Source organism: Canis aureus, chromosome 11 (assembly GCF_053574225.1).
Source record: "Canis aureus isolate CA01 chromosome 11, VMU_Caureus_v.1.0, whole genome shotgun sequence".
NCBI lineage: Eukaryota > Metazoa > Chordata > Mammalia > Carnivora > Canidae > Canis > Canis aureus.
Genome location: NC_135621.1, coordinates 52,494,303 through 52,514,867, shown reverse-complemented (window position 1 = coordinate 52,514,867; position 20,565 = coordinate 52,494,303). Strand labels below are relative to the sequence as shown.

General features: G+C 47.5%; 2 protein-coding genes, 1 long non-coding RNA gene and 1 pseudogene across 5 annotated transcripts in view; 3 read left to right on the top strand and 1 right to left on the bottom strand.

Annotated features, from left to right (window-relative positions):
- Window positions 1–237: 237 nt before the first annotated feature.
- On the bottom strand, window positions 238–17,717 carry LOC144324105 (uncharacterized). 2 transcript variants are annotated; one of them, XR_013389502.1, is made up of 3 exons: window positions 17,611–17,717; window positions 1,358–1,431; window positions 238–1,241 (listed from the first exon to the last, which is right to left on the bottom strand). It is a non-coding gene; the product is annotated as an uncharacterized LOC144324105 (long non-coding RNA). The 2 variants fall into 2 exon arrangements; XR_013389503.1 differs by lacking the exon at window positions 17,611–17,717 and adding an exon at window positions 13,173–15,146.
- LOC144324439 (U4 spliceosomal RNA) lies at window positions 4,930–5,113 on the top strand (annotated as a pseudogene).
- Window positions 6,960–7,371, top strand: LOC144324103 (large ribosomal subunit protein eL39). Its single transcript, XM_077915309.1, has one exon. The coding sequence runs from the start codon at window positions 7,010–7,012 to the stop codon at window positions 7,163–7,165; it is 156 nt and encodes a 51-aa protein (XP_077771435.1). The 5' UTR covers window positions 6,960–7,009; the 3' UTR covers window positions 7,166–7,371.
- KCNK12 (potassium two pore domain channel subfamily K member 12) overlaps window positions 15,539–20,565 on the top strand; it is a 65,923-nt gene continuing 60,896 nt past the window's right edge. For both annotated transcript variants that reach the window (XM_077915310.1, XM_077915311.1), the window contains exon 1: window positions 15,539–17,102. In XM_077915310.1, the coding sequence (XP_077771436.1) occupies window positions 16,712–17,102 (391 nt within the window). In that variant the 5' untranslated portion in view covers window positions 15,539–16,711. The remainder of the gene's footprint in view (window positions 17,103–20,565) is intronic.

Sequence of the window (20,565 nt, the reverse complement as noted above, 5' to 3'; positions counted from 1 at the left end):
GAGGGGTTGGGGGACAGGGTAACTGGGTGATGGACATTATGGAGGACATCTGATGTAATGAGCACTGGGTATTATATAGGATTGATGAATGACCTCTATCTCTGAAACCAATAATATATGTTAATTAATTGAATTTAAATAAAAATTTTAAAAATTGGCAAAAGATTTGAACAGACACTTCATCAAAGAAGATACAGAGGGCAAATAAACACATAAAAAGATGCTCAGTATCACTGATCATTGAGAAATGTAGATTTTTTATTTGAGAAATGTAGATTAAAATCATGATGGGCTATATACACCTATAATGGCTAAAATTAAGAAGGGAGGACCAAACCAATGGTTGGAAAGGATGTGAAACAACTGGAACTCTCATACACTGCTGGTAGAAGTATAAATGGTATAATCACATTAGAAAACTGTTTCTTATAAATTAAACAAACATCTACCATATGATCCAACCATTTCCCTCTTAGATATTTCTCTCAAGAAACCAAAGCATATGTCCATTCAAATACTTGTACACAAATATTCATAAGAGCTTTATTTGTAATAATTCCAAACTAGAAACACTCCAAATATCCATCAACTAGGGAATGGGTAAGCAAATTGTCATATATACACATATAATGGACCACTATCCAGTGATAAAAAGGAATGAACTGTCAATCCAACCAATAATATAGACAAGCCGAAAATAATTATGCCAAGAAGTCACACCAAAAAGAGCACATACTGTTTCATTCTAGAAAATGCAACTAGGGGTACCTGGCTGGCTCAAGTCAGTAGAGAATGTGACTCTTAATCTCAAGGTCATGAGTTTAAGCCCCATGTTGGGTAATGAGTTTACTTAAAATAAAACAAGATAAAATAAAATAAAGTAAAATAAAATAAAAATGCACTAATCTGTAGTTTGATCAGTGGTTGCCTGGGGGTAGATACAGATAGAGGGGCAGGAGAGGGAATTACAAAGGACCACACAAGGAAAGTTACAGGGATGATGTTCATGGTCTTGTGGTGATATTTTCACAGGTATATGCACATGTAAGAACTCATGAAACTGCACACTCTAGATGTGTGCAATTTGTTGTTTATAAATTATACTTCGGGGATCCCTGGGTGGGCGCCTGCCTTTGGCCCAGGGCGCGATCCTGGAGACCCGGGATTGAATCCCACGTCGGGCTCCCGATGCATGGAGCCTGCTTCTCCCTCTGCCTATGTCTCTGCCTCTCTCTCTGTGACTATCATAAATAAATAAAAATTTAAAAAAAAAATTATACTTCGATAAATCTTTTTGGGGAAATACAAACCTCCAAATTCTCTGCATTGCATTCAGTGTAAACGACCCAGTCCTTACCCTGGCAAAGTTTCACAGCTGACTGCCCTCCATTCACATTTCCTTAGCTGTTTCCTTAGCCCCCAGAACAGTGCCTGGAACACAGAAAGAAATATAGATAAGTATATGTATTTGTCAAATGACTGCCTTTAAGGCCCACAATTAATCTGAGTTGTATGATAATTTTTAAAAATATCTTTATTTATTTATTCATGAGAGAGAGAGAGGGGCAGAGACACAGGCAGAGGGAGGAAGCAGACTTCCCGCAGGGAGCCCTATGGGGGTGGGAGCTTGATCCTGGGATTCCGGGATAGCGCCCTGAGCCGAAAGCAGACCCTCAACCGCTGAGCCATCCAGGAAGGAGTCCCTGATTTGTATGATAATTGTTGTTAAGAATAAGTTGGGAGTCCTTAAACAATCAAACATTGAGTTACCATACGACTCAGCAATTTCACACCTAGATATGTTCCCAAGAGAAATGAAAATATGCATCCATACAAAAAATTGTTCATAACCCAAATGTCCAACAGCTGCTGACTCAATAAATATCCATACCATGGACTATTCTTTGGCCATAAAAAGGAACCATGTATCACAAGATGGGTGAACCTTGAAGACATTACTCTAAGTCACAAAAGAGCACATATTATATGATTCCACTTATATGAAAAGTCCAGATTAGGCAAATCTATAGAGATAGAAAGTAGAGCTGCTTCTTGGGTGTTGATAGGGAGATGGCGGGTGATAGCTAGAGGGTATAGGGTTTCTTTTGAGGGTGATTAAAAATGTTCTGAGATTGAGGTAATGGTTGTATACATCTGTGAATATACTAAAACCCACCGAATCATACATTTAAGTGGGTAAGTTGTATGGTATATAGATTATAGCTCAATAAGGCTGTTTAAAAATAAAGAACACAGGATCAGGGGCAGAAGGCACAGCTCCTGCTCAGAGTTTGAGTGGAGAGTGCTAAGCCTTTCCTTGTGTTACCATCAGCTCACCAGCACACTTAGGACCCTCTGAAGAGGTCCACTGTGCCCAACAGTGAAGAGGCTAAGGGCCCAGAGAGGGTACTGGGTTTGCTCAGGTCACATTGACAGCAGAACTCTTCCTCTTAGGACAAGCAAATGAAAACATGTCACTTGCAGGTCTACAGCCCACGGCTGGGCTCTTTCTGCTGCCTTGAGCTGTACTGAGCTATGTGACATCCCCCAATTGCCTCACAATGATAATACCTTCTATTTATACCAAACACCTCTTCTCCCAGGAGAGCACTGTGTTTTCCCAACACTGAATCATTAAGCCAGCCAGACTGAATTGAATCAAACTCCACAGGAGCCACTCACAACAAGCCTACCCCTTTCTCATTCCTGTCCAGTCCTTCACGCACTGTTCTGATGTTCATAGCCAAACAGGCAAGTCAAGAACATTGGTCTTCTACACACCTGCCCCACTTGAGGGACCTCTCCCTGTATCCTGCTCCAGACCAGTGGTGGGGGTGGGGGTTGTGTCACTCCAGAGCCCTTCTATCATGGGAAAAATGTAATGTGGGAGAGACAGGTCTTTAAGTATAACATTGCCCTTTCTATAAACATTTAAATCATCAAAACTCAAACGCGAGAACTGCTAATGAATGATATTTCGGCACTAAATATCACTAAAGAGAAATATATTGAGAGTGGCACTGGAACTTTTTCTAATTCTTAAGCTATACCACATAGGCTGCTGTCTATTTTGCTTAAGTGAAAGCTCAACATAGGCTCCTGGTCACCGTGGTCAGAGGGTTCTCCCCTGGGGAAAGCCTCCTGGCTCACTGGAGAAATGACAAGGAAGGGGCTAATGGCCTCTGTTAGCCCTTTCTCCTTAGTAAAGATCCAACTGGTCCTGGGCAGTCTATAGCCCTGGCCTAAGGAATAGAAAGTAGGGAGAGATCCCGGAAGGAGCCTGCATGAGTCTGACTGGATTGATGGATGGGTGTCCCATATGCATCACCACCACACACAGCCTTACCTTCTCTGTACCTCTATCCTACTCTGCTACCTGGCACAGTCCCTCAGGGCCAGAAGGATCAAGATAATGCTAGGGGTAGAGGTATCCTACATGCATGCCCACTCCTGACACTGCCACCCACAGTCAATTGTTCTTTCAAGAGTAAGTCCTTCCTATAAGCACGGTGTGCCTGCCCTGGGCCACCTTCTGTGGGCAAAAGCACATCCTCTACCCCACCTGGGCAGATGCAGAGTGTTGGTTAGGTGAGAGCCCAAGAGTGCCTCTCTGAGTACGGTGGGGACATCTGGCACAAAATCCTCAGGGGCTGCAGTCCTAATTAATAGCTTTTCCCACAGAGCCTGGGGTCTCAGGGTCGGGAACTGCTTAGGGGTCATTTAGTCATCCCCCTATGCCCACCCCCCTCATCTATCTCCTGCATCCTTTGTCAACATCAATAGCACTAAAAGAGCAAGAGTTCTAGTGCCCATCTTCTCTACCATGGCCTTGCCCATCCCCCTCTGCCTTTCATTACCAAGGCCTTTTGGTGTTGCCTGTGGTCAAGGGCCCTTACCCCATCGGTAGCCTTGGTAACATCTGCTTCCTGAGAGGACATCAAGGGGATGGGGCAATGGAGCCCCAGGGATCACATAAAACCCATCTTTAAATAAAGCAATTTACTGGCCCTTTGAAAATCTGTGACATAGAACATTCCCCAAACCACACATGCCTCCCCTCCTACAGAGAGAGAGGGTGTCCAAGCATTGGCTTCTATCATGTCATAATCAGAAGACCAGTTCAAGAGCATTAGATTTTCTATATGGAAACTTACAAATATTTGAGAATCATTATGAACCTGCAATCAGAGGGGTGCCTGCGTAGCTCAGTCACTTAGGCACCTGCCTTTCGCTCAGGTCATGGTCACAGGGTCCTGGAATGGAGCCCCAACTTGGGCTCCCTGCTCAATATAGAGCCTCTTTCTCCCTTTCCTCCCTGCTTGTGCTCCATCTCTCTCTCTCAAATAAATAAATAAAATCTTAAAAAAAACAAACTGAAATTAGAAAATCATCACTTACATCTGTTGGATTTGTAAGATTTGGGTAATCAAAATACCAATAGCAATAGAAACAATATATCTTACTCTATTATAGCACTTTGAGTGTGTCAAATACACTATATAAGTTGTAAAAATAGAGTGAACATTTGATTAGAATAATAGAGTATTAGAGAAAGGCATTCTCAGATGGATACTTTGTTTGTGAAGGCCAGGTTTCATGACAGATGTTTGCATGTGTATGAAAGACAAACAAGCACCTCAAATGCTACTCAGCTTTCCAAGACTCCTGGGAATGGGCACGTGGGGGCACCCAGCAGTGCTACTATTTTTTTTTTTTTTAGTGCTGCTATTGATGCAGATGAACTTGACAGCTGTGAGCTGAGCGCTGAAATAGGGAGTCACTTCCCTATGTAGCCCCTGCAAGTTGCAACATCACTGAGGCCAGTGGTGGGGAGCACATCTCATCATGCATCTGCTGGGCAACTGCTGTTTGTAGAGTAGCTGCAGGAAGATCCTGGTGCTAATAATGAATGCCCTCAGTAGGCACTCAAGCTTTGCACAGTGGCAGTATCATAGCCAATGAGGTTTATCCGAGGTGCAATTATTGCTAATTGAAAACCTCAGTAGGCACTCAGCTCCCACTCACAATGGCCAGTCAAATCCAGCATGCACATACCAAGAGTGGGAACAAGGGCCAGAGTGGGTGATTTGGATTATTGCTGTGCCTCTAGCCAGTTGCAAAATCCTAGACTTTAATGAAGATTCAGAGAAGGAAAGTTTGGGAGCAAGGTGGGCTGGAAGGCACCCAGCCCCAACATGGTCAGTGTGATCATCACCCCCTCTCATTTGACACTTGAGAAACTTGAGGCCCAGAGATAGAAAGGGACTTACTTAAGGTCACATGGTGGGTAGGCAGCAGATAAAGCCCAAATATCCTGGCCCTGGTTTGACTCTCTCTACAGTCCCCTGGGTTGGCATTCCCACATTTTATGATGGATGGACCCAAAGGCCCGGGTTTGGAGAGACAGACCATTCCACAGCCTCGACCCTCCTTGAAATTCAGCCCAAATTAGCCTGCCGTCTCTCAGCAATGCTCTGGAGGAGGCCACCCAGAAAGAAAGTATGAATAGAGAGACTGAGGGATATTGCCCAGAAGTGCCTCTCCCAGCAGCTGAAGAGAGAGGCTATTCTAGGACACGGCTCCTCATAGGTCTGAGGGGAAATAGCTTCCTCATCTGTGATCATTCCTGGGTGTCACTTTGTGTCATCGGAGTACCAGCCCAGGAACAATTCCAGACCAGTGAAGACTACTCTCCTGGGGGTCCTGGGAACAGTAAAGGGCACAACTGTGGCATCTCAGCTCTCCTTGAATCACACAGGACAATAAAAAGGGGATTTGTATTCAGCTCCTGTGGAAAAAGAATCTGGCAACTTCTCAGAAAGGTAGACAAAGAATTAATATATGACTCAACAATTCTGCTCCTAGGAACATACCCAGAAGAATTGAAAAGGTGTTCAAACAAACCCTTGAACAAGCGCATGAATGTTCATAGTGGCACTACTCACAATAGTCAAAAGGTGGAAATGACCCATGTGTGCATCAACAGGTGAAGAGGTAAACAAAATGTGGCATATCCATACAACAGTATACTATTCAGCCTTACAAAGAAATGACACACTAACATATGCTAGTATTAATGAACCCCAAAAGCATTACGCTAAGTAAAAGAAGCCAGTCACGAAAAGTCAGGCATAGTATGAGTCCATTTATATGGAATATCCAAAATAGGTAAATCCATAGAAACAGAAAGTAGATTGGTATTTGCCCCCTTGGCAGGTTTGGCCTCCATTATAGACTTGGTGATGACTGACCAAGGAATATATCCACCAGAAGGCATTCATTTCAGGAGGCTTCCGTCTTCCAGAGCAGGTAATGATCTACCCCTCAGACTCCACCCTTGTCCCCACTCAGGTCCTCTGCCTGGATGAAGGAATACTGCAGGTACTGAGCTCCTCCAGGAGTAAGGAGGTGGGAGTAGGGCAGAGGCAGGGAGAGTGTGGGAACTAGGCCCTTTGCCCCGGCCCAAGTCAGGCAAGCATCCAACTTATATTCAGAATCTGCTGAGTCTCTACAAAGCTCTTTTTAAAGAACGAGTACTGACCCCCATGTCAGGGAAGTAAGGAAGCTACTGCCTACTGACTTGAAAATTTAATTAACCATCTCTGTCTAGCTCCTTGCTTAAGAAACAGGACACTTCTCTCTAGAGGGAAAAGGAGATGATTTGCAATCTTGTTGAAATGTGGAAGGAATCCAGTGTGCTGGAGGAAAGTACAGGAGGCGAATGTAGAATATAGTTTTGGAGAGTGCTTGGTAGGATGGAGAGGCTGGGAGCTAGAAAACAGGGCTGACCTCTCTGGCTGTGTCACTCTGCTCAGCCCACTTAGCTTCACTATGCTCCCCACCGGCTCCTAACCCTTTAACCAACCCACCATGTCCCAAACATATAAAAACAGTCCTTACAGAAAAAAGCAAACTGTACAACAGAAAGCCTTTTACAATCACAAATTAACCAGCCCCGCTCTCTCCTTTCCGCCACCATCCTGGTTGCGTGTGGTTGACTGTGATCGCCATGTCTTCTCACAAGACTTTCAGAATCAAGCGATTCCTGGCCAAGAAACAAAAGCAGAATCGTCCTATTCCCCAGTGGATTCGGATGAAAACTGGTAATAAAATCAGGTACAATTCCAAGAGGAGACACTGGAGAAGAACCAAACTGGGTCTGTGAGGAAGCATCGCACATCATGAAATAGCAAACATAATTGGCACACATATTTAAGCCACATGGAGATCACATGTTCCTATCTTATCAATATGGAAACATCCTTCCTACCTGGCCAATAGACATGTCTTATCAAGAGAATGATTTTCTCTGTTACTATGCCTCTATACCAGTAGGTTGGTTCAGTAATAAATGTGAGACCTTTCAGCTGAGCTGCTGTTGTGTCCTGATTTGTGAAGTACTGAATTGCCCCTCCTGTCAGATCTCACATAGCACCGTCTGATAGAACTTTCTGCAGTGATAGAAATGGCCCTTGACAACAAAGTATTTAAAGTGTGGCTAGGGGACGCCTGTGTGGCTCTGTCTGCTAAGCGTCTGCCTTTGGCTCAGGTCTTGACGGGGAGTCAGCATGTCTCTCTCTCTGCTCCTCCCCCTGCTCATGTGCTTTCTCTCAAATAAAATCTTTTTTTAAAAAAAACAAACAAACAAAAAAAAGCAAATTAACCAGCCCCTTGTGGCATCCTGTTAATGCAAATTTGCCTCTGTGAGCTGTGTCATCCATCATGAATGTTTCAGTCAAAACTGCATGTTTGTACTGATTGCCTGCTTCCACTAACCAGACAGCCCCATGGACTCAATTGGTTGGATGGACTCTGGAGTCAGGCTGTCTGGGTTTAAATTCCAGCTCTGCCATTCGCTAGCTGTGTAAAGTTGGGCAAATCAGCTAACCTCTGTGCCTCAATTTTATCATCTATAAAATGGGGCAATAGAAATACTTACCTTATAGGGTTGTTGTGAAGACTAAAAGTATAACCATATCTAAAGCATTTAGAATAATGCTTGCAACAGTATGTGCCAAGAAAATGTTAATTTATAACAAATTACTACTGAAAAAGAGGTGGAGAATGGATTTGAATTGTAACTGGCAGTCTGGTTGAGAAGCCAAACCCAAATATTTACTAATATTTTAATGAAGAAGGAAAGAGTATGAAAAAAGACAAGGGAGAGAGAAGAAGGGGACCTAAAAATTTCAAGAAGACCTGCCAATGTGAAATTCAGCTTACACTTCATTTGGGAGGGCATAATGTCAACATTATCAATATCAATATCAATATCAACAAATGATATTCTCTCTGATAGATAGATAGATAGATAATAGATAGATGATAGATAGATAGATAGATAGATAGATAGATGATAGAGCGAGCCAGTAAACCAAATAGGGGAGTCATTAAAATAATAACAGGGGTGCCTGGCTGGCTCAGTTGCTATAACATGTGACTCTGGATCTCAGGGTCATGCATTCAAGCCCCATGTTAGGTTTAGAGATTAATTTTTAAAAAGAACAAAAAGGAAAAAGTAATTAACAACAATTATCCTCTTAGGATAATGGGATAGAGTTTGGGTGATTTTTGTTTTCTTTTTTGCTTTATTAAAATTTTCAAGTATTCTATGTTAGCTACACATTGTTTATTCATACAGTCTTTAAAAAGTTATGTCAAGGGGTACCTGGGTGGCTCAGTTGGTTGAGCATCTCCCTTTGGCTCAGATCATGATCCCAGGGTCCTGGGATCGAGTCCCACATTGGGCTCCCTGCTCAATGGGAAGTCCGTTTGTCCCTCTCCCTCTGCTGCTTCCCCTGCTCATGTTCTCTCAATATATATCAAATGGGTGGGTAAAATCTTAAAAAAAAAAAAAAAGTTATGTCAAAACCCATTTGGGACAAATCAATATATGTATGGTCTTACCTACAGAACAAAAAAAATCTGGGTCATATTTTAAAATAAAAGCTGAAATAGACATTTAAAAATTAAGAAGTTATTTGACATTGGAAGAGAGAGCTCACAGAGATGTTTAGACAAGGAACCCACAGATTTCTGGATGGGTATGAGAATTAGGAGGCAAGGCATGGTCCCCAGTAGCCTCTAGACAACTCCTCACTCTAGGATTCTGGGCTTCATTTTCAAGCTCCTTATAACCAGACAGGCATCAGTGGCTTCATTAATCCTTGGGCATCCTGCTGACATAAAGATGACAGTACAGGGGCTCAGTCGGTTAAGCATCCAACTCTTAATTTCAGCTCCGGTCATAATCTTAGGGTCGTTAGATAGAGCACTTCATTGGATTCTGTTCTGAGTGTGAAGCCTGTTTGGGATTCTCTCTCTCCCTCTCCCTCTGCACCTCCCTGCTGGTACTATATCTCTCTAAAATAAATTTTTTAAAAAGATGACTGTACATTCTTCACAATGACAGATATGGAAACTGGAACCCAGGGAGGTCTTAACACTAGAGTCTGTGGCTCTACACTCGTCTCTCTTTTCTTCTGCAGACACAGCTTGATCCACACTTCCCTCAGTATGCTGGTGTACATGGGGAAATGGAGAGTTTGTCCATTGGCTTCATTAATCCACCTATATTAGATATCTGACACTCCTCCTGGAAGGAAAACTCTCACCTTTGGGTTTCCCACAGTCAGGTATTGCATGCACTCAAGATATGTTATAAGAATGACAGGCCAGCTGATGAAGTCATGGATTATAAAAGACAGAGGAACTTTCTTCTCTGCTGGCCATATTAAATACAATATGCTCTTTCCTGCTTCCACATGAACACTCAGGCCAACTTTCCTTGCTGGGATGTTGCCTTTCTTCTAGTCCATCTGAACTCTATCCATTCTTCAGGACCAGCCTACGGTCTGCCTGCTACCCAAAGCTTCTTCTGACTGCTGCAATCCTCACCACAGGCTCCCTTCTCTGATCTGTGATCATTACCACACAGTCAGATCCTAACTGTATCTGCTGTGTCATGGTCCTTACTGCTTCACATATGTGTAACTTCACTCCTGAGCCAGGCTTTCAGCTCTTGCAGGGACAGTAGAGCTCAGCGCTTGCCCATGCATACACACACACACACACACACACACACACATCACATTGTCTTGTACCTGATGAATTCTCAGTAAATAACTATTCACTGATTATTTGGAAATATACCAGGAAGCAGCTGAATAAGCATAGGCAGTCTTAACAAGTTAAGTTAGGAATCTTCATCTACCAACTATATATTGTCTACAAGAGACTCACTTAAGATCCAAAGACACAAACAGATTGAAAATAAATGGGTGGTGGGGCACCTAGGTGGCTCAGTAGATTAAGCATCTGACTCTTGGTTTCAGCTCAAGTCCTGATCTCAGAGTCCTGGGATCAAGCCCCTGGGGCAGACTCTGCTCTCAGGATGGAGTCTGCTTGATGATTTCTTTCTCTCTCCCTCTGGCCCTCCCCCACCACTTGTGCATGCTCTCTCTCTCAAAAAAAAAATTTTTTTTTAAATGAAAGTAAACAGGTGGAACCGACATTCCATGTAAATAACCAAAAAAGAGAGGGGGAGTGACTACACTCTGACAAAATAAATTTTATCATTTTTAAAAAATATATTTTACTTATTCATTTGACAAAGAAAGAGAGAGAGAGAGATTGAGAGAGAGAGGGAGGGGGGAGTGTACAAGTAGGTGGAACAGCAGGCAGAGGGAAAGGGAGAAGCTGACTCCCCACTGAGCAAAAGGCCCTGGTGGGGCTTGATCCCAGGACCCTGGGATTATGACCTGAGCCAAAGGCAGACATCCAACTGACTGACCTACCCAGGCATCCCTAAAATAGACTTTAAGTTAAAAATTGTTACAATAGACCAAAAGAGGACACTACATATTGATAAAAAAGTGAATCCATCAAGAAGCTATAATAATTATAAACATATATGCACCAAACAACAGAGTCCCAAAAATGAAGGAAACACTGACAGATTTGAAGGGAGAAATGAGTCTTATGATAGTAGTTGAAGACTTAAATACTCATTTATTTATCTATCTATTTATTTATTTGAGAGAGAGAGTATACACAAGTGGGGTGGGGGTGGGGGTGGGGTTAGGGCAAAGGGAGAAAGAGAAGCAGACTCCCTGCTGAGCAGGGAGCCCTGAGATCATGACTGGAGCTGAAGGCAGACTGTTAACTGACTGAGCTACCCAGGCACCCCTAAATACCCACTTATAATAATAGATAGGAAATCTAGACAGAGGATCAGTAAGAAAATAGAGGCTTAGGCAGTCCAGAAGGAACCCCCTCCTCCAAATGCCAATCGGAAAGAAAAGAAGTATGATCGCCCCTGTTATTGCAAGCCCCTCTATACCATTTGCAGCACTGCTTATCTATCACTTTACCATGAGGAGCCACCTTGAGCACCAAAACTACTTTCCTCTCAGGTCACAAGCTGAGGCTCAACCAACTCTGGTCTTCAGATCCCACAGAGTGCCAAGAAGATGTGCCTATGGGACATCTGGTATCAGTTACATCCTCTGCTACCAAAGCATTTAGACACTTGTCTGAGCCTAGCTTCCAGTCCAACTCCTCATCCTCAAAGTAATTTCATTTCCAAGGGCCTTTCTCCCAGCTCCTAGGCTGTGGTTAGACACTACCCCCTACCCTTCCTCAACAAGGCTTTATGACCTCAAGTTCAGGGAATACATCTTTCCTTTCATTCCAGAAGGTCCTGGGTGAAATTGGTTTGGTCCTCCTCTGCCACCAGCTGTGTAAAACAATGTGAGGAAATATTTGCCATATCACATAAAACATAAAAGATTTTCCTTTTTCCTAATTCTGGAAGGATAAGAGGAGGAGGCTTTCTGCAACTGTACAACTCAAGTGACCCTTCACATGATAGAGATGATCACCTTCTCCAGATCCAGAATTTATATAAATACACACACACACACACACACACACATCTATCTTGTTATACAACTAATTGCCAATGAGTAATAAATAATAGAGAAGTTCTGAGATCACGAAGATCAAAGAGATTTGGAGGCACCCAGCACATTCTGAATTTGCTACTTGGAATGCAGAATTTTTCATGAGAATTTTAGCAACACAGATTAATTTTTAAGAGAAAGTATTTTCTGGAGCAAACTTATTTTATTCAAGTTAATTTCATAATCAATTTTCTCTGTAGCATAGCTAAACTTTTCCCAATTTTTCCTATTTATTTTATGTTTTAAAGATTTTATTTATTTATTTGTGAGAGAGAGAGCAAGAGAGAGCACAAGCAGCGGGGAAGGAAGAGGGAGAGGGAGAAGCAGACTCCCTGCTGAGCAGGGAGCCCCATGTGGGGCTTGATTCCAGGACCCTGAGATTGTAGTCTGAGCTGAAGGCAGATGCTTAACTGATTGAGCCACATTGGCGCCCCTATCTTTTTTATTTTAAAGAAATTATTTTCCTTGGGATAAATTATTTTCTATTCCTTTTTTTTCAATAAAAAAATTGACCAACTAATTGTATTTGTATTTTTAGTAGCTTTATTGAGATGTAGTTCACATATCATACAATTCACTCATTTAAAATATACAATTTGAAGCTTTTTAGTATATTCACAGAACTGTCTAATCATTGCCACAATTTTAGAATATTTTTATCACCCTCAAAGAAACTTCCATAACCATTAGCAGTCACTCGTTTCTCCTCAATTCCTCAGCCTCAAGCCACCACTAAGTTATTTCCATCTTTGTGGATTTTCCTATTCTGGACATTTCTTACAAATGAAATCATACACTAGGTCATCTTTTGTGACTGGCTTCTTTCACTTCATGTAATATTTCAAGATTCATTCATGTTGCAACCCATGTCAGTACCTCATTCTTATTTATTGTTGAATATATCATTGTATGGATATATTTCATTGCATTTATCCATTCATAAGTTGATGGACACTTATGAACTTGATGGGATGTTTCCACTTTTTGGCTGTTATTGATAATGCTACTATGAACATTCATGGACAAGCTTTTGTGCGGATATATCTTCCATTAATCTTGGGTATATATGTAGGGGTAGAATTGCCAATTGGGTGCATTTTGCCTTCCCTAATTTTCCTGGTTAATGCTCCTGCCACCATGTTTTCTTTTATAAAAGACAGAGAGGAACAGAAAAAGTGAAGACGACCTGTACCTGGTCAGGTATCTTACCTGAAGTTCTCAAGGACACGGCAAAATCAAATGATCTTAGGATCGAAATGATGTCATCAAAGTGATCGGGTCAGAGCATCCTACAAAGGAAAAGTTTTCTGGAAAGAAGTTCTAACCTGAGTTGAGCTATATATTTGAAGAGCTGGAGAGGAGAAGGACAATGGCACTCCAGCAGGGGCCATAGCACAGGCAAAGGCCTGATGATTAGGGACGATAAGCAGGACATGGGAGAATTTGAGGCTAGAATAATTTTCGGGAATCACATCAGCAAGGGTTTTGAATGGCAGTCCCGAGGGTTTGAAGACTAAATTTTTATAGCCTTGGGGGAGCCACGGAAGACTGCGATCCAGGGACATTAGTCACATGATCAGATCAAATGGCATGATCACAGCAATGAGTGGCAGATGCTGGCAATGGAGCTATAAAGGGAGACATCTGAGATAGCAAGCCTTCATCCCTAGGAGGCTCTTGCAGCAATTCAGGGCCAAGGTAAAGGCTTTGAAGATAGCCAGCTGGAAATCAGTGACTTAAATATTGATTCAGTGAGCAAAAGTGGCATTCGTCATGGGGCTGGGCCCCCAAAGGACTCCGTGCCTCTGTGCAGGGAACTCATCATTTTCCTATTATATAAATTGATTAGATCATTCAGAGTTGAGATTGATGCCAGGGGTTTGCTGCTAATCAAGCTAGAATAACAAGCTGGAGGACAAGGTAGGCCCTCTGCCAACTGGGCAAGGAACTGGTCCAGAGGCACAGAACACTGCAGCAAAGCGCTCTGTCCCTGCCTTGGGAGTCTGGGCAAAGAAAGCCACCGAGAGGCCTGGCAATGCCCTTCAGCTGCATCTGGAGGCTTCCCACGCCAACTCCTGGGGTGACACCTCTCAGGGTTTCTGTCAGGGCTGACCAGTCAAGTAGAATCCAGCTCCAAAGGTCCATGGCTGGGTTGTCCCCCTGGCTGCAGGAACTCAAAGAGATGGGGGTATTGTAGGGAAGAGAGAAGTCGGGGAAACACCGCTGGAGAGCTGAAGAGAGGCAAAGACTTGGAGACAGTGTAACTGAAGTGCATTTTGCAAATAATAGCGATAGTCTACAATGGGAATAATTTGTGTTGTTTAAGGCTCCCATGATGAATGAGATATCCTCTTCCTCGGGCAAAGGTTCCCCTGCCCCTTTCTAAGAAGATCATTACAAAACTTGATATATGCCACCCATAGCCAGAAATCCTAGTTCTGACTATGGTGGTGGAGTCTCTTCTCGTTTGTCCCTTCCTTACACACAGGGGAGTGCAGTTGGCTCTATCTGCAAACTGGAACAGCATTTCTAGAAAGATCCAAGTCTCCAGTGTACCTCATTTAAGAAAATCAATGCCCCAAATCAGATGCCTTTTAACTTTCTCCTGTTTCCCACCCACCCCCAGGCTCCATGTGGGGGCATGGGGTCAAAGGTACCTAGTTTCTAAGCTGGGAAATGCTCAGTGAGTAGTGGAGGCTCTTTTCGGAACGACTTTGAGCACCCTGACCCTTAGGGGACAGATGATGCTGCCACTACTTTAGGTCGACCTTAGCTTGAGTGTTTTCTATTGTGGTTGCCGGACAGGCTGCGAAATGGGGCGGGGAGATAGTTCTGCGTTTTGCCACAGTTCGCCCACCTAGCGTGTCTAAACACAGTCACCATCACTGTTTTTATTTTCTGTTACCTGCGTAGTCTCATCATCATCATCATCATGGGAAGGTGGGAAACAGAAGGGCTGGCTGCCCGAAGACGATGGTTTTCCGTCCATACCGAGGGCGAGGGCGTTCCTTACAATAGAACTTTGTGACCCAGGCCAACAAGACCGGACTGTGTTTCGAGGAGAAGCTCCCACAGTCGCGCAGAGCACCCGCGGCTTCCCGGCCGGTCGCAGGACCAAGGGGCGACGATTCCCCGCCCCCGCCGCTCTCAAGAGCACACCCTTTCCTCCGCCCCCCACGCCCGCCACGGGGGAGCCCGCTAGCGAGCTGCCCCTGCACCTCGCTGACCCACCCTGCGGCAGCCGGGTTCCTATCCAGGCTCCCCCACCCCGGGCTGCAGAAGTCAGGGAGCTGGGGTGGCGAAAGAAGACGTAGCAGCGGCAGGGTGGGTCTGGACGCCGCCTCCTCCTCCGGTGGCACCTCGATCCCCTACTTGCGCTTGACTCCTCCCCTGTCTCTGTTCCGCAGCGTCCTCGCCCTGTCAGCACGCTGCTGGGTGGCTGCACCTGCCGCCGACTCGGGAGGGGGGCCTCGGGGAAGGAGGAAGGGAGGCAGGTTTGGGGAGCGGCGCAGCAGGGTGGCGGCCTCGCCCCGCCTGCAGGCCCGCGCTCCCGCCGCCCGCCGCCCGCCGCCCGCCCCCAGCTGCCGCACCGATGCGCTGTCCGCGGTGCTGACGCCGGCCGCCCGCCCGGCGGGAGCGGAGGAGACGCCCTCCTCCCCAGGTCGCCCGGGGCCGAGCGGCCCCGCCCCCATTCCTGCCCAGGCGGGATCCTTTCCCCCAAAGGAACCGTCAGAGACCCAGCGCCGCGGAAGGATCCAGGAAGAAGCAGCGGGCAGGAGGGAACTTCAACTTGGGACTGCAGCCCGGGAGCCGGCTGCTGGAGGACTCGCGCCGTGTGGCCCCCAGCCCCCGAGACCGCAGCGCACAGCAAGTTGAGCAAAGTTTGGCGGCGGCTTGGAGATAAGGAAGGGACTCCGGAGCCAGCTCAGCGGGGCCGCGCAGGGCTCCCACCGCAGCCCGGACACCTGCTTCGGCGCCCGCAGTTAGTGCCGCCGGAACGGCCGGGAGGCGTCGCAGCAGCCCAGCTCCCCACCCCTTTCTTTCCATCCTTATCTCCCCCCCCAACACCCCGCCCCGGGCGCCGGTGACTCCGCCTCTCCGTGCCGGGCGGCTCTCCGGCTGGAGCTGCAAAGGGAGCGCTTCCCGCGACTCGGCTCGCTTCTGAGGCTCCGAAGCCGACGCCGCCAGCCCAGGCCCGGGGGTGGGAGCCGCCTGCCCGCGCAGCCCGCGCCCGGGAGCCGCCGAGCGGGGCGCCTCATGGGACGCCCCCGGGGGCGCTCTCCGTGCCCTCCTGCGGCGTCCCAGTCTAGGCTCCCCGGCTCCGGAGCCCGCCCCGCCCGCAGCCCGCGGCCTGTCTGGAGAGGAGTATGAGGCCCGGGGCCCCGCGGACGCCGGCCACAGGGCGGCAGGGGCCTCGCTTCAGACCCCTGCGCCCGCGGGGGGCGGGTGAGGAACCGCGGGAGCCGGCGAGGCGTCGGGGCGCGGAGCGGAGCGTCCCAGCCCGGGCGCCCGAAGGGCCGCGGGACCCGCGTGCGGCCTGAGAGCCGAGGAGGCGGAGGCGGAGGCGGCGGCGGAGGCGGCGGAGGAGGCGGCGAGGCGCCCCGCCGTCCGGGCTCCGGGGCAGGCGGCAAGGGGCTCCGCGGCGGCCCCGACCCCCGGCCACCATCCTCACGCTTCTGCTCCCGCGGGGGGGATGTCGCGGCCCGGGCCTCGAGCGCCGCCCCGGCCCCGGGGCTGAGCTCCGGACCATGTCCTCCCGCAGCCCCCGGCCCCCGCCCCGCCGCTGCCGCCGCCGCCTGCCGCGCCCCTCCTGCTGCTGCTGCTGCTGCCGCCGCTCGCACCTCAACGAGGACACGGGCCGCTTCGTGCTGCTGGCGGCGCTCATCGGCCTCTACCTGGTGGCGGGCGCCACCGTCTTCTCGGCGCTCGAGAGCCCGGGCGAGGCGGAGGCGCGGGCGCGCTGGGGCGCCACGCTGCGCAACTTCAGCGCGGCGCACGGCGTGGCGGAGCCCGAGCTGCGCGCCTTCCTCCGGCACTACGAGGCCGCGCTGGCCGCCGGCGTCCGGGCCGACGCGCTGCGCCCGCGCTGGGACTTCCCCGGCGCCTTCTACTTCGTGGGCACCGTGGTGTCGACCATAGGTGAGCGGCGCGCCCCGCGCGCGTCTTTCCTCCCCGCGCCTGGCACCTGCCGCCCTCTCCGCCGCCCCGAGGCCGCGGCCGCGTCCCCGGCTCCCCCTTGCCTCCGAGACCCCGCTGCCGGCTCGCGGCCCGCCCTCCCCTCCCCTCCCCGCCCGCGCGCCCCTCCCGACCCTGCTCTTTCCTAACCGGCTTTCTCGGCGCGGGCGGCGGCCCGAGGGGCGCATCGCTGGCGCTCACCCAGCGGGGACTCGCCAGGCAGGGCTGCCCAATGGGGAGAACCCTCAGCCCCGCGCTGGGCCGACCCGCGGCCGCCCGCGCTCCGGCGCTCGCCGGCTCCGAGACTTAACCTCTGCGCGCCTGTTTTCTCCTCTAAAAGGACTTGTGAGCATAAGCGTCCAGGGCCCGCTGTGTCCTTCCCATTCCTCGCGCCCCCTGAGTCTGTTTGCTCATGCAGAGGATTCGGGAAGCCACCCCCCCTCCCCTCCCCAACACACAGGGTTCTTTTTACCTCTTCCTCCTCCTTTCTTACTTTACCAGGCGTTTTCCTTCAGCATCCTCTAGCCCTTGACCCTGGGGAGGGCGACCACTCTCCTCATCTCCTTCCCACCCGCTTCTACACCGCACCCTCCCCTCCCCCCAAGCCCGTTAGACTTGGAAGCCGGGACTTCGCTCTGATTCTCTCCACTCCCTTGGTTTTCTTACCCTTCTTCCTCCACCCCCTTCCCAACTTCTCCAGTTTCTTGACCTCTGTTGTCACCCTGCCATCTTTTCCACCAAGGGAGGGGCTGCTGGGTTGGGTGGCGGAAGGAGAGGTTTCTCTATACATTTTATCAGCCCTTTTCCTTATTTTTGACATAAGACAGTTCACGGTTTCACAACCGTACAAAATATGCAATGTAAATACTCCATTAATAAGCCCCCCACTTCTCCCACTTTGACCCTCTCCCTCTGAGCCTCTCCTGTAGAGATCCTGGAGCCGCTTACTGCTCTGCGCTCCACCCCTTCCGTTTCTTCTTTTGTCACCCACTTTCCCCATCACCCCCTCCCTTCCCTGGATCCTGGGTGTCATGTGAAACAGACCTCCTCCCCAGTTACTACAGAGTGCACAATAAATACAGGATTTCCACTTTGGTGAGATTTTGTGTATGTCCCATCTGCTCCTGCTTTGAGTCCCAGGGTGGGAGAAGGCATTTAGCTGTATCACTAGTCACCCCAAGGTACTATCTCCTGGTGGTAGTTTCAGAGGAGGGGGCTGGATTCACTGGGCTGAGAAATGAGGGACTGTACGGACACACCTTCTGTCCCTAGTTCTCTGGGCTAGTTTGGTATGCCAGCTCAGAGATGGGCACAAACTTACTGGCCAGTGTAAGCCATTCCTGATGGCTGCTGGGAGACAGAGAAAGACTTCATCCATGTGCAGGATATGAGCAGCTAGAGATGTCTCTCTGAGTGTATATGTATAGTCTACGAAAGGGCTTCCTTTCCTTCAATGATTTTTCGTGTGTCATGCTTGATCTGATTATTTTAAGTAGAAAAGGCAAATATGGCCCAAGCCCAAAGCACACACAAATTGGATAAAAATACCCTTTAAAAGCTATATCATGTTGTTATGGTGATTGAAGATATAAAATGACCCCCTCAAAAAAAAAAAAAAAAAACCCTTTTAAGAGCTGCATCAAGTTGCTATAGCAACTAGAGTTTTTTTTAAGTGCTTTAAAAGTACTAAGGATGCTTAGTCCTAGAGGATGACATCATGCATTCATAGCTCATTACTGATTTGTGCTCTAACTCTTGTAAACAGACCCTTTTGCTTTTTTCCACCTAGAGGCACACCTGTGCACATATTGGGTGGCCGCAGCATTTCTCTCCCAATTACACACTCTGGTTTTAGCTTTCTAATGGAACCCACAGGCCAAAGGGAAAAGTTAGTAGTGTCCTCTTCCTATAGGCAGTGAGTGCACCCAAATGGGGCCCCATGCCAGTGTCCTGTATGCTATTGTCTCTGTGCCTCTCTGATGAGCTCCCATAAATTTCTTCATTCACTGCCCAGCCACAGTTTCTAAAGCTTCTCTCAGTCTTTGCACAAAATCAAGTCTGTTGGCAAATTGTTACAAGCCCCAGCCTTTAATCTATTGGCAGGATTGGCTGTTCTTTAGTCAAGCAGAAAGGAGCTATATTCTCTTTCTTGATTTGTGTTTTCAGATGTAGGCAAGCAGTGTAGGAGGGCTACACTGAAGCATGTGGCTGTGTTACGAATGACCCAGCATACTGTTTCCAAAATCTGCCGCAGGGAGACATGTATCTCTGAGGGGAGCCGCACTCAGGGACCAGGACTAGCCTGTGGACAGCTTGGCATCAAACCAGACCTTTGCAGGGATGCCAAGACAGCCTCGCGGGTAGCAGGATCTCTGTCAGTTATCCACTTGCTCTAGTGGTCTGGGGCAGTGGTTCAAATTGGTCACTCCTATCTGTCAGATAAATTGTGCTGAATCCCAAAGTAACAAGGTTGTCATTTCAGCCTGTTCTTGCAAAATGTACTGAGATTTAAGTAAAGACCTACATATGTCAGTTTCTCTTATGCTTACATAGTTTCTTTCCCTTAAATGCCCTGAGTCTTCAGGAACAATTATTATTAGTATTGGTGCTTTTATGGATTTAGCAGTTCAGGGAGCCAAAGCTCAGTCCAAAACGGGCAGTCAGGATTCTTTGCCTGCCACTTCATCCAATGAAGAGGAAAATTAGCATGCACTCAGTTTTATCTGATCAGTGAATATCATGGTGTATATGGTCCTTGCAGCAGTATGGACATTGCTTTTTTGTGTTGTGCGGACCCTGCTAAATGAATTCATCTAGATTTTAGTATGTAAAAACCTTCCTTTATATATCCTATAAATTTGTTGCATTGTGTATGTCAGGCCCAGTGCTACATTTGAAAAAGTTAAAGCTTATCCTGCAAGACACAGGTTAAAACATATTCCAGCAGATGCATCAACAGGGTTTATGGGCAGCATATCCTGGCTGTTTTCACTAAAGATGAATAGAACAAGAGAGACCGTTAGTCTAATCTCATGTGGTACAGAGTGTTAAGGGACTCATCTCAGGTCACAGTTAATTATACGTTCAGCTGGCTCCAGAATCCATGTTATGCGGTGTTTGGTCTACCAATTTCATGTGCATTGTTGGTGGGCACATCCTTGTTTGAGACTGAAGTATTTAATATTGGGTATGGGTGTATGTGGGTCTGATGGGAGGTCAGGGCTAGGCAAGAGGACTGGTCTGTTGGTCAGGACAACAACTGATTAATTCCAGAGAAAACCTGAAGGATCAAACATATCTTAGAGGTCAGACAGACTAGAAGCATCTGGCAGGTCTAAGCTGAGAAGGCAGGAGCCAACACAAAGAAGGTCAGAGACAGAGGTGCTAGCAAGTAGGAGACATTCTGATGTTTATCAGAATGGTACAA